We start from the raw sequence: 13,633 nt of genomic DNA on the forward strand, positions 1-13,633 counted from the left end.
TTGAAAGAAAAATAACATATTCATTCAAAGAATGAGTATCAAAGATGCCTACACTAGCTCTATGCTACTATTTGAATCTTTAGTAGTAAAACAATTGCCTCTCATCATATCAACCACTGGTTTCTGTACATAATATGAGACCTCGCTTCTATACCCGGCCATAGCGGCCGGGACTAGAATAAGAATGGACCAAAAAATACTTTGCTATTACCCACTCTCACCCCCCCCCTCTCTCTCTCTCTCTCTCTCTCTCTCTCTCTGTGTACAAAGCGCTTGGGCAACGATCGGGAAGAAACCACAAAGGTAAAAACCTCTTCCCTCCTGCTTCATCCCATTGCTTACCAAACTCTCTAAATCAGTGTTTCAGTTGTGTGGCTAACTAATGGGCAGAAGAATAGGAAGCTGTAATGTGTAAAATCAAATGAATATGTCAGATATATCACCATTCAAGCACCTGTTTGTCATCCGCACCAGGTGCTGGTAATGGTGGAACGGCAACTTCATTAGTGGCTGCATCAGTAAACTGCAGAACCCTTCTCACAGTTGCCTGAGACTCGGTGATTTTACCCATCTTTCTCGAGGAACCAATGGAGTCATGAGGTCTCGTCGAATTAGAACTCTCAATTGAAGATAAAAATTTATCCTTTGAGAGAGACTTTGAAGCAGATTCAATAATAGAAGTGAAAATACCAGACTCTCTCAAACCCTGAACAATGACCTGATAAGTGGACAAAAGCATATAAGAACAATTGTTGTAGCAAACAGGAGAGAATGGGCACAAATAACATAACAAAATCATACTATCTATATGATTGGAATATTGAATGAGATTCAACTTTAGACCGGAGCCACGTACATTAATATATCAACGGTTGAATTCATATGGAAGAGATACCACACTTACCATTGGAGCATATACACGAGTTAGAATGCCCTTCCTCAAGAGTTTCAGGTTCAGTGCTTTGTCACCCCATACAACATGCTCTTGATACCTAAAATCAGTAGACGCCACAGTAAACACTAACAATTTATCCAATCCATCATTTAAGTGGCACTTTTAGTACTAGTTATAGACAACATCACCTATATGGCTCACAAACTCACCATTTCCGCATTTCTTCCTCGGTTGCAGTTGAAGCAATTATGAATGCCTGGCATCAGTAAATGGTTGTCAATCGACAATGTAAAACATATCAATAAGAAGGTAAAATGAAACATATCTATAAGAAGGTAAAATGAAACATATCTATAAGAAGGTACAATGAAAGAACAAGCTACAATCTCATATCATGGGAAATCAATTATATCTTGCAAAATTAGCTGCCAAGACACTACAAAGCTAGAGTATAGTCAGATGGTAGAAAGTAGTAACAAGGTGTCATTTCCGAACGCCATCCACTTGGCAATGATCGTCTTCAACCCAAATCAAGCACAAATATAGAAGCGCTTTAGATCCAAAGTTTTTCCCATTTATGAACAGGTTGACATTAATTAACAGCCCATTAAATTATTGATTGCAGTTGACATTTCTAAGTTCTAACACACAAAATAATATCATAACTGAATCTGAAGATTAGCTAAAAGTAACAAGAAAATCTCATATTGAATCACTGCAATAAAAACTCTACACGCGTATGCTTTTTATATTCAATTTATTTCTTCATTTTTGGACCAAATCATAGGCTTAAATCTAAAGAAAATACAAACCTTCTTTTTGCTTTATTTGATCAAGTTCAGGCAACCTATTCAATTCTGAGTAAGGCCAGAAAAAGAAAAGGGATTTTCAACTTGTTTATCACCATCAACACTTCTTTCTATCCAGCACAATCGGTTTGTCAACTCTTATTGTAACCATATCGTTATGAGTCAATATCACATTAATTGGATGTTTGCTTGGATCAGAAAAGGACAAATGGAAGTTTAAGCTCCCAAGTCTGTTTCGTGGGATAGGGAATAAGACATGGGATTGAGAATGATAGAGGTCTATTCCCATGGTTCGATTACCAGCAAAGGAAAGAGAATTGCAATTGCAAAACAGAATGACCCTTTGCTATCAAAGATAAGGGAGAGTGTTCACATTTGGTAAGGGTATTTTAATAAAGTTGCGGTTTATTAAGGGAACCAAAATAATTTAATATATATATTCCAATTACTTATTCATGTTCCCATCCCAAGATTCCTTACCCATTTCCCTGGAAGTAGATGATATTTTCGTAATAGATCATGAGTTCCTCAAGATAGATTCTAATTTCTACATATTGTGATGCACCAACTAGTTAGAGAATCATAATAAGCCCGTATTCTCCATACTAAGCAAAGTAGAGGTTCTTAAGATTCTCATCTACATATTCATAAAGGTAAGCACCCAAAGCCTCTCCTCCCAGATTATCTTACATAGAAAATGTCATAGTCAACTACAAAGGATACACTTGGTTTGACAAAGCAATCTTAAAGCTCAATTCCATTGGCAACATATGTTACTCGAAATGCAGAGACTAATATTCATGGATAATTTCTTGCGTTTGAGCACTCACATATATCTTAATAAAACCACACCCAAATAGATGCCACATACAAAATCGGGTTATTGCTTGAGTGGATTGTGGACTGCAACAAATCCCCTTTTTGACATTAATCTGGTTTTTCATAGTTTGTTCAGTAACAGAGCTCCAGAACTGAGTTACGAAAAAGGATTTCAGGTGTTAACTCCAGCTATTGGAAGAAGGGTTTAACTGAATAAGTAGTAACTAGTAAACATAGGAAACATGATTTGAGTTCTAGAACTACAATTTCTCGTATAACTAGTAAGACCTTAGTCATATGGCAAATAAATAAGAGAACAAGATAAGCTCACTTAGCAAAGCACTTCGTGTGACTTGGAAAGGAAGGAAATGAATACAGAATGAACCAGAAAGAAGCTGAAAACTGATAAAACTTACTGCTCTATCGAATTCCAACATGAAGCATCTCTTAACATCCTCTTTCGTGGGCTTGCATCCACACCGATCACGTCTAGAAGTCAAATCTGAAAATTTTGAATATGTATAATGCAGAACAGCAGCTTCTTCGAATTTGATCTCACTACAAAAACAAAAGTGGCAAATGACAAAATAGATAAAACATCAATCAAGGAAATGAGATAGATAAATACTGCGTAAAAACATAACTAGGGAAGTGAGGGCATCAGAAATTTAGAGGCAAAATATAATCCTATTCTCTTGCTAAAGCAAACACTAGATATCTAACCCATGCTCTCATAACATTCAACATAATAGCACAACCATCGCCTCCCCCCCCCCCCCTCTCCAAGGACAACTTTGGTCCCTCTCCTTTCCTAGGGCCTGCAGCGAAACTGCTCATCCTTAGCTCTGATATCTAAGAATTACTAAAAACTCTTCAAGTGCCTTGCTTTGACAGAAACATTTTTTCGATGCTATGGCTTTAGCAATCCCTCCCTATCCAATTCATGCCCTAAACTATTCCAGAATAGCTCCATAATATTCTTCTGCACTTCGCCCCCTCTAAAAGCATATAATCCCTCTGTTTTTAAATATAAGGCATGCTAACCACTTTTATTCATATTCAAAATTTAGTCAACTTTACTTATTTTCCCTGCGTACTCTTGTTCCCTAGTAATGGGCGTCTTGCTAAACTGGCAAGGATCTTTACTGTTCAAGTTAAATCTAAGGGGGGAGATCAACCCTAACTAGTACCACTATAAGTTAAATACACCTTCAAAACAAAATATATGGAGTTGGTACAAGATTTTTCTACTATCTTCTAACAGACATCCTATCTTATCCTTTGCTTCAAAGGCTTAGACTACCAATATACACATTAAAAGCTAAAACCAAGGGAAAGAAAGGAAAAGGAAAATATTGCCTTACTTTGGAGTCTTCATATAATTGTGCCACCGATGAGCACCATTAGGACGAAGGTGATCTTGGATTCGAGCAATAGATTTTCCATTGCCATAGGTCAAGAAGTAATTAGGATTTCCACGAGTAGCTTCCTTGTACATGCCAAAGTATGTATCCTTCGGGAGATGATCATAGTTCTTCTTAAACATAGATATCTGTCGCATGAAAAACAATGCTATGAGTTGCACAAAATATGAATGCAAAAGGATTTGTAAACTGATATGTTCTCAATCATATGACAGTTGACACTGATAAAAGGAAAGATTCAAGCGCTATTAACCGAAAAGGCGAAAAACAAATGGCAATTCGGTAAATTATTTCCAAACATCCTACTGTTCAATTCTTTTGGTATGATGTTGACCAATTATAATCTTGGTAGCACTTAGCCTAAAATGAAAGCTAAGAAAGTGCTGCATAACACCTCCCAAACTGTGCTCAATATTAATTCTAGCCTATGAGGTATCAAGTTACACAAAAGAGGATACTAAAATCTAAATCAATGTATATACACCTAAAGTATAAAGCGTCTATGGTAACTTGATAGTAAAAGTCAATTCCAAATGTACTAGGAAGTGCTAAAAGCTCGATTTACTTCCACCACTGAACAAACTTTCAAGTCTCAGATGCCATATTTACAAAACCACAACCACTGAGCACAAGCATATCAGCATCAATAGGTTACCTCCTATCAGATCAATTACATGGAGCAACAAAGACAAGCATCCATAACGGATTTGACTAAACAGAGGCACAGAGCAACTACTGACAAAACTCTTATCGAAGATCTCCAACCAAAGAAGCTTACCTCACTGAAAGGATCTTGGATATCATCGCGCTCCACACTGCTTTCCTAAACAAAAGAATGATAAATAAATGAGCAACAGCAACAATAAGTACAAGAAAACACATCTAGTGGAACAAGTATCACCAGAAGGTAAATGCTGTCTCAACGCAAATTTACTTACATAGTTGGGAAAAACAACCATATCCACATTCTTAGGAACATCAAGCAGCAGTTGCCTCAATGAATACTCCCGAGTACCAGCCGGGTGTATTAGTTCATCAGTATCAAGGTGAAGAATCCATTCCGCACCATCATTCTAAATTAACGAGATCATCAGGAATCAGGAAATACAGTGTTACACAAGCTATCAAGAGCTCAACAAAAAAAATGTCCTACCCTAGCCATGATGATTGCCATCTCCATGTTAAGAGACTGCTTGACAAATAGCTCATAATTGCACGGCTTGTAAAAGAAACTCGCTAGCCATGTCTCATTCCAAATCCGGCTACAGACAGAAAAGGAAAAGTATATTCAATTGAACATGAAAAAGTTTCATACCAAACCACAATATTACAAGCCTCAGAGTCAGACGAAGAATCAGGTGTTTTTTAGGTAAGATCTGTCAACAGTATAAGCCACTCACACTAATTAACAGCAGAAAGCAAGACCAGAACACCTAGAATTAATGTAAAGCTACAAGGGTAGCCACGAGGGATTTTGCGAGAGAATCATACATCTTACATCCCAATAATAAAAATCAACCAAGAGACCAGCAAAGCTTTTTAACCCACTTGACGGAAGTTGGAGACATAGCATCCAAAGGAAAGAACTTGCTTCAACCAGGCTCAAACAACCTTCTCCTTTATAGTTGGGAGTTGGGCAAAAATTAGATGAATGACAGAAGAAATAATTTTCCTAAACAATGAGGCCAAAAAAATGCTTGCTAACAGCTGCCACTTATACATTCAAATTCTCTTATTGCAAGATTAGCTCACCTTTTCGCCTGTTTCTCCTCTAGCTCTTTTGTTCTATAAATTACTTTTACACCCTGCAATAGAAAATATAGTATTTTTCTCAGAAGTATTCGAAGAGAGCAATGCAACCAAAATCTCTTAAAAGTAGCAATGGGGATACTCAAAGGACAGAATTTAAAGCTCACCGGAATAGATTCCAGGACTCTTGAGACTTCTGGAGATGCAGCCTTTCCTTCCACAAAAAGGTAAAATGTAGTGACCCCAATAACCTTGTGAAAGAACATCCATGGAAGAATCTGCTCCAAGCTTGCTGAGGTACTTGTTGTGATGGCAATCTAAAACGGCAAAATTAAGGTCTTTAGTTCAGATAATGACACAGCAATAACATCAGAACAGTTTTCAACTTATAAATTTGAAGGACAATTGTTTTTAAGTTGTTCGATAGTAACTGCCCCTACTTTACAAATTTGAGACAGACCAAGTAAAATCTTCTCAAACATCATCGAATTCTAACAATAGCATGAAATGCGCATATATACAAATTACATTGCTGCAGAACATAAATTTTTGTAATAGATTTTACTATTCCAGTGCGTCGGATTCATCCCACATTCCAGATTCAAAATCGATCCATTAACAATCAAATCATGAAATTAAAGAAAATCATACAATCTGAACTTAAAAAATGACCCGTTAACAATCAAATCAGCATCCAAATAGAAAAATAAATAAAATCATGCAATTCAAACTTAGAACCGATCCATCAACAATCAAATCACACAATTCAGCTGAAACTACACAAAAACATGCAATCCAAAACTCATTGATTTAAAACAACCAAAAACTCAAATGATTAGGTCAATGCCCCATAAAACCCCATCAATTAACCAAATCAAGCAATACCCAATTCAAAATCAATCAAAACAAACACAACCCAAAAATCCAAAAACCTCATCAATCAAAAAAATCAAGCAATACCCAATTAAAAACCAATCAAAACAAACACAACCCAGAATCAGATCATTCAAAAAAATCCGAAATTTACAAACTTTAAACCAAAAGAAGATGAATTAACCCCACCTTAGGCTTAAGATCGGTTTGATAATGGAACTTCCAATCACGATAATAGGGAAAAGTAGGAGAGAGATGGCTCAAAAGAGGCCCACAATCAGACTTAGAATGATGGGTAGTTGTAGTAGTAGTTGTAGGAGGAGAACTATCCATGCCTGGGAATTTGTGATCTTCTGAAGAGTAACGAGTAGAAGGGTCTGTTACACCACCACGCCATTGAAGAATGAAAGCAAAAGCAGCAAGAGTAAAAGGAAGAAGAGTTAGAAGAAGAAGAAGTTTTGCAGTGAAAGAATGATTTGATGAAGAAGATGAAGATGGTCTTAAGGGAGCATGTAGTCCACCTGCCATGGTTTTTAGGGGGAGAGAGAGAAAATAAAGGTCCGATTTTGCAGAGGGGAGATATTTGAGTTTTTTGTGGGAAGTTGTTTAATTGAAAAAATTAAGGATGAGAAATGAAAATGGTCGTTTTTGATGAAATGTTGTTTGTTGTTGTGGTTGTGGTGGTTGTTTAGATGGGGGAGTTTTTCACTTCATATGGAAGCAACTTATAATAGTAGTAAGTAGTTGTATATTGGATCTGAAAATTTTGGTGATTATTATTTACTTAATGATGATGTTTTTGTTTCTAAAATGGTAAGAGGTATTGATAGTATCATATTAGGAGTATTTGATAGTGTGATCACTGTGATTTCATATTTGATATGGAAGAATCCATTTTACGGTATTGTTTTGTATGACAAAAGGTGGCAAACTGATAGTGGGATGAAATAAAACTGACAAAATCATAAAGATTAAGGAAAGAAATTAAATTTTATTTTGTTGCCCTATAAACTATAGAGATAAAAACTTTGTCTATCCACATGTAATCTATCCATTAGAAATAGATATTAATAATTAACTAGTTATTAGGCCCGGGCTATGCCTCGGGTAAGAAAAATTTCATTTATTAATATTGTACTGTGATATGATATCACTAATTACAACTTGGTCTAGTGGTTAAAACTTTAATACATGAACTTGAGGTCACGGGATCAAGACCTTATACCATGCAATTTCTAATTTTTTTTATTGTACATGGATTACATGAACTAAAACTCCCTAGGGAGAGCGCCACGTGGCACCGATCCTGGTTTACGCACGCCTTTTAATATATTAGTACTAGCCTTTTGTGCACGCGATGCATGCGAGGATATTACATCCAAATGAATCATGATGGGTTGGTTTGGGTTATTTTTATTTTGAGCAATAAAACTTGTACACTGCCTGTCTGATTTAATTTAGGAGGATTTTTTAAAAAAAATCTTGCTTGTTAACCGGGAACAGTTTGTCCATATACTTATTTGCCACTTAAATCGGTGATCAGAGTAATTTTTCTCCTTTTCTAAATGTTCACACTTTGAGTTTCAATTATATTTGAAATGAAATTTTAAATTTTTCATACACAATTTGATTTTGCATAAAATGGTCATTTTAATTTTTCTCCTTTTCTAAATTTTAACACTTTGAGTTTCAATTATATTTGTAATGAAATTTTAAGTTTTACATACACAGTCTTATTTCGCATGAAATGGGCATTTTTAATTTTTTCCCTTTTCTAAATTTTAACGCTTTGAGTTTCAATTATATCTGAAATGAAATTTTAAAATTTTCATACACAATCGGATTTCACATGAAATGGTTTTCGCAAATTAATGTAATTTTTTTTTCTGAAAATGAATTTTTGCAAAAGTTGTTCGCAAAAAGGTTTGATATTGTTTTTTTTTTCAAAATTTATTTCTGAACATGGATATTTTGCAAAAATTTTGGGTAAAAATTTTATATTGGAAGTTTTAAAAAAAAAGAACTAAATATTTAACCTTTTCATCAGTTTCTTAAATGAATCAAATTTCATACACATCTTGTTTTCTGATTTTATATGAAAATGAATCAAATTTAAGTCTAATTATATAAAACCCCTCTTCAACTAATTACTATTATCTCCATTTTTCCAACTACATAACAGTCGACTAATGTGAAATAACTTTGAAGATTAAAAGAATTATGTACCTATTTGAAAGTTCGCAAATCGCCGATGGACAAATGTGTGATATCACTGTCAAAATCTTATGTTTTTCTCAGATTTGTGTTTATAGGTAATTTTTGTGAGTATGTAATTGTGAATGGTTATTGAGAACAATGATTTGTAAGTGAATTTTGTGAATGTTTTTGTATGTATTGACGTCCTAGTATATTAGTTTTAGTTTGTAAGTTAATTTTTAGTTTTTGTAAAGTTTCCTGATCATTTGAGTGATTTGCGTGATTTTTACAATGTGATTTTCTCAATTATATGAGTGATTTGTAAAGTTTCCTCATATAAGTGATTTTTGAGTGATTGTTGAAAATTAATTTTCGGTGGCTTTGTTTGACGCCCATGTTGGTATTGAGATTCCTTTTGTAATTTGGAAAAGAAAGGGGGCAAAATAGTCCGTTCAAAAGAGGACACCGTTGCTCCCCTTCCCTTATATAATAGAGATAGATAATTAATGGTGTATAACTATGGCCTAGGGGTGTAAAGGAGACGAGACAATTAGCGAGCTACTCAAGATCGACTCGAGTGAGAACTCGACTCGAGTGAGCTCGACTCAAGCTCGAACTCGACTTGAGATGTTGGCGAATCGAGTTTTGAAATTAAGGTGAATGAAATCTTTTCTATCATTTAGTTTAATTGATGGAAGTTAATCTTTTTGTTAGTTATTTAATTTTATCCAACAAAAAAGATATTAATATTTAATGGGTGCTTTAGCAAACCGGAAATGGAAGAGTTTATATTTTGGATGATGAAACAATATATTGGATTATTAGTTGAGTTTACACGGTTCAGATAAATTGAAAGTGACCAATGTAATTACTTGAAATATTTCTCATGTCCACCTACGGGATACGACCTACCATGGTCTTTAGGGAAAGGAAAACATAAAGGTCTGATTTTCCTGAGGAAAGATATTATAATCTTTGTGTGTTTTCTTATAAATATGAAGGGATAAAATTTAGTTGATCTAGTGGGTAAATTACTCTCTACTAATGGAATTTAATGAAAGGCATAATCAAACTCAAAAATCATCAATTATTTTTAAAGATATATTAGGAGTAGGCAATCCACCCAATGGGTAGATGTTCAAAATGATATCAAATATCTTTTTCGATTTTATATTGACTGGGAGTTTTTTGGAAATAATTTTCGAATATGGGTGGATATTATATATTGGGGTTTGTTTTTAACTAGGTGATTTTATATTAACTAGCTAACTCTTTTGGATATGTTTTTAAGATATCAGGCATAGTTGTTTGGGATTTAATCTTTGGTTTAAGAATATCTTTGGCTCAAACTAAGTTTTGTTAAAAAGAGTAATCAACAAATATACTCAAGCCCTATATACTCAAGCAAAATTAAAATAAAGAAAAAGAAGGGTGTATGACTCAAAAAAAGGGGGGAAAGGGTTTTTTATAGTTGAAGGCATCCGATTGTTTCTATTCTACTTTTTTAGGCTCCCTTTCAAATTAGTTAAGAATTTAAGATACGCAAAAATAAATTGGATAAAACGAGACTAAAGTAGTTAAAAAAGCATGCACTTACAATTAATATTTTAAAGATAGTACTAACAAAATGTCCATAAGAATACTACATGCATAATCACCTCTTTTGTTAAGTTTATTTAATTTGATTAGCAAATTAGTTCATAATTGCAAATATATTTATCTTTATTTATTCGTGAAAATCAAATAAAAAAGGATCTTTCTAATCTATTTTTTCCTTTTCTATTTCCAAATTTGATTTAAATTCATGTTCTCCATAATTGCAAAGATTACCTTCATATCTTTGTGTTTTTCTTTTGTATTATTTCGAATTTTGATTTAGTTGTGAACTATTTTTAATTCTAACTCTTATTTATCTATCATTAATACAATAGTTAAAACTTCAAATGTAGTACGTTGTCTGGATCAAATCTTATTGTCCTCTATGTAATTGACTTACACAAATTTAAATTATATATAAGCCCATTAAAATGATCATTTCCTTACATGACTATAATGTTGTGGATGTATATTGTCGATTTTTATTTTGACAATTTTTCTTTTTGATAGGAAGATTTTGATATTCTTATATGAAATTGTTATCTTTGTTTTTTTTTTTTGTAAATTTTTTTAGTATTTCCTCTTTATTGCAAACCTAAATTTTTTAAGTTATTCGAATTTTAGTTTTTTAAAATGGCAAATATTTTGATTGATTGACTACCCATTATTTTCTAAAAAATTTAAAAAAATATATTTAGAATGTTGTGCTACTCTTCTGGCAAAATAATTGTTCATGATCTATATAATCGCATGTTTGACAATGTTGAAGTCCATAACTTTGACTAAATGGAAAATGTTCATTTTGAAGGGAAAATTATTTTACATCATTGGGAGATAAAATTTCCTTCTATGAAAAATGGTTTTATGCTCTTTTACAAACTAAACAATGTAAAATTGAAAATAGAGGAAAATATTTTTCTAGGAAAATGTTTTACACCCTACCAAACGGAGTCTAAGTGACTTCTTAATGCATACTAAATGAAGTTATTTGTCTTGACCTTGTATGTCAGTGCATACTAGTTAATTGATGTATCTCCTTTTTTTTTATAGTTTTTAGATGCATTTAGGTTGCATTTTAGGATCATTTAGGTGCATTTTAGTTCGTAATTGCATATAATTACATAAGTTGTGAGATGTTACTCCTTTTTGCGTGTTTTCAATGTTCTTTGGTGAATTTAAGGTGTTTAGAACGTAATTGGAGTATGATTGGACAAACTTGAGTATTTATGAGCAATTGGAAAGAAGATACTCTAATAAGGATCATTGTGGATATTTCTGGGTGCAATTTGGAGCCATAATGAAATTGGAATTTAATGAAAGAATTGTGGAAATTGAGTCGGTGTTAGTCTTTTACCCATAACTTTTGATTTGATATTGAAAGTTAGATGATTTAGCGGCATTGGAAACTAGGCTTGAACAGGTTTCCAATGATAAGTTGCACGACCCAAGGCAAGTTATATTTAGGAGATATGGGCTTCGTAAGTTGGCCCTGTTTTGATGATCTTCCTACGCGCTCGGACTAGCTAAATCGGCCTATTAATGATTCAATTGGCTTTCCTTATCTTGTAACTTAGTTTCCTACAAATGTTAAGAGATATAATTATATATTAGGGATTTTCTAAATAGGTTAAGATATTCTTTTCATATTCAAGTTAGACGTCTTATTTTCTCTTTTAGAATGTGACACAATAATGAAAGCGTTTGTTTCACTTTCTAGAAGAATTATTCAAGACTTCAACTTTCCATCATCAATTCATGTATTCTCCTTTATTTTATATTATTGATGATTAGTTATGCTTTCTTTTATAGTTTACGATTTTTTCACCATATACCCCTGACAAAATTTTTTTTGCACTATATACCCTTTCAACTTTCCAAATTCGTCATATACCCTCCACTTTTCAAAAAATACACTCACTTACCCTTTTGACTGATGGTGTTAGACTTCTATTAGTCATTAGGTCCTAATCCTCCCCTAATCCCTAATTAACTAACCTAACCCTAACCCTAATCCTAACCCTAACCCTAATCTAATACACTAACTTGGACTCTAACCCTAACCACCCTTTACCCCCACTACCGCCATCACCCCCTCACCACCACCACCTCCTCACCACCGCCCCCCCTTCCCCCGCTGACTCCCCCTTCACCCTCCCCTTCGTTCGCCGTAGCTCAGGCCTGCTCGCACCGATAACTCAGGCGCATCGACGAGCTTGAACTCCGACAACAACCACCACCACTTCTCCATCTACTGACTGTCGTCTTCATGCTACTCCCACCTCCGACCAACCACCCTACTCCCCTCACCTTCATTGCTGCTCTCTCGAGTCCCCTTCTCTCCCAAACTCTGTCCTGTTCTTCGCGCTTCCAACCACCCTACTCCCCTCACCTTCATCGCTGCTCTCTTGATCCCCCCTATCTCCCAATCTCTCTCCTGTTCTTTGCGCTTCCAACCACCCTACTCTCCTTACCTTCCTCGCAATCACCGGAAACTTGAATTGTAAATTAGCGCGATTTTGCAAGGGGAGGGGGGTTGAGCTATTTTTCGGGGGTGGTGGGGAGGGGGACTGTAGGGGTGACGGAAGAGGGGAGGGGGTTGCGGTGCTGCAGGGTGGCGGAAGGGGGGAGGGGGACTGTGTGGTGGGGAAGGAGGGCTTCGAGGGTGGTGGGGAGGAGGACTGCAGGGGTGGGGGTTAGGGTTAAGATATTAGGGTTAGGGTTAGGGTTAGGTTACTTAATTAGAATTAGAGGGAGGATTAGGGGTTAATGACTAACGAAGTTTCTCGAAGTTATTCATTAAGGGTAAGTGAATGTATTTTTTGAAAAGTGAGTGGTATATGGTGACTTTGGAAAGTTGAAAGGGTATATGGTTTAAAAAAAATTTGTCAGGGGTATATGGTGAAATACCCGTATATTTTATTTAGTCTATTGGATTATTATATGTGATTAGTTTTCTAACCTAGGTGTTAAGCAAACCCTAGCTATAATTAACCAGACATATTGCTGCAGTTTCTAGCAAAAACCGCAGCAATATATTAAAATATTATTAAAAAAAATAATATTTTAATATCGCCGTTAATTTCATAAGCCTATTGTTGCGGTTCCTTAAACACCAGCAACAATAGAATTTTTCTTTTTCATATAAAACGCGCGACAGTAGGGTTTCCCCTTAGTCTTTTAAACACACATGAACAACCGCTTTTCCTCCTCTCCTCTTCCTCTCTCTCTCCTCTTGCTCTTCCTACTCTCCTTTTTCCTCCTTCGCCGGCCAT

General features: G+C 34.9%; 1 protein-coding gene across 1 annotated transcript; it reads right to left on the minus strand.

The window, feature by feature from the left end:
• On the minus strand, positions 1–7,355 carry LOC104906331 (glycosyltransferase-like KOBITO 1). The gene is made up of 11 exons (XM_010695069.4): positions 6,759–7,355; positions 5,864–6,013; positions 5,700–5,752; positions 5,101–5,209; positions 4,886–5,020; positions 4,726–4,770; positions 3,888–4,075; positions 2,940–3,081; positions 1,105–1,151; positions 905–992; positions 1–718 (listed from the first exon to the last, which is right to left on the minus strand). Exons 1-11 carry the CDS (start codon positions 7,095–7,097, stop codon positions 440–442), a joined length of 1,575 nt encoding a protein of 524 aa, XP_010693371.2. The 5' UTR covers positions 7,098–7,355; the 3' UTR covers positions 1–439.
• Between the last annotated feature and the right edge of the window lie 6,278 nt (positions 7,356–13,633).

This window comes from Beta vulgaris, chromosome 2 (genome assembly GCF_026745355.1).
Source record: "Beta vulgaris subsp. vulgaris cultivar EL10 chromosome 2, EL10.2, whole genome shotgun sequence".
In the NCBI taxonomy this organism is placed as follows: domain Eukaryota; kingdom Viridiplantae; phylum Streptophyta; class Magnoliopsida; order Caryophyllales; family Amaranthaceae; genus Beta; species Beta vulgaris.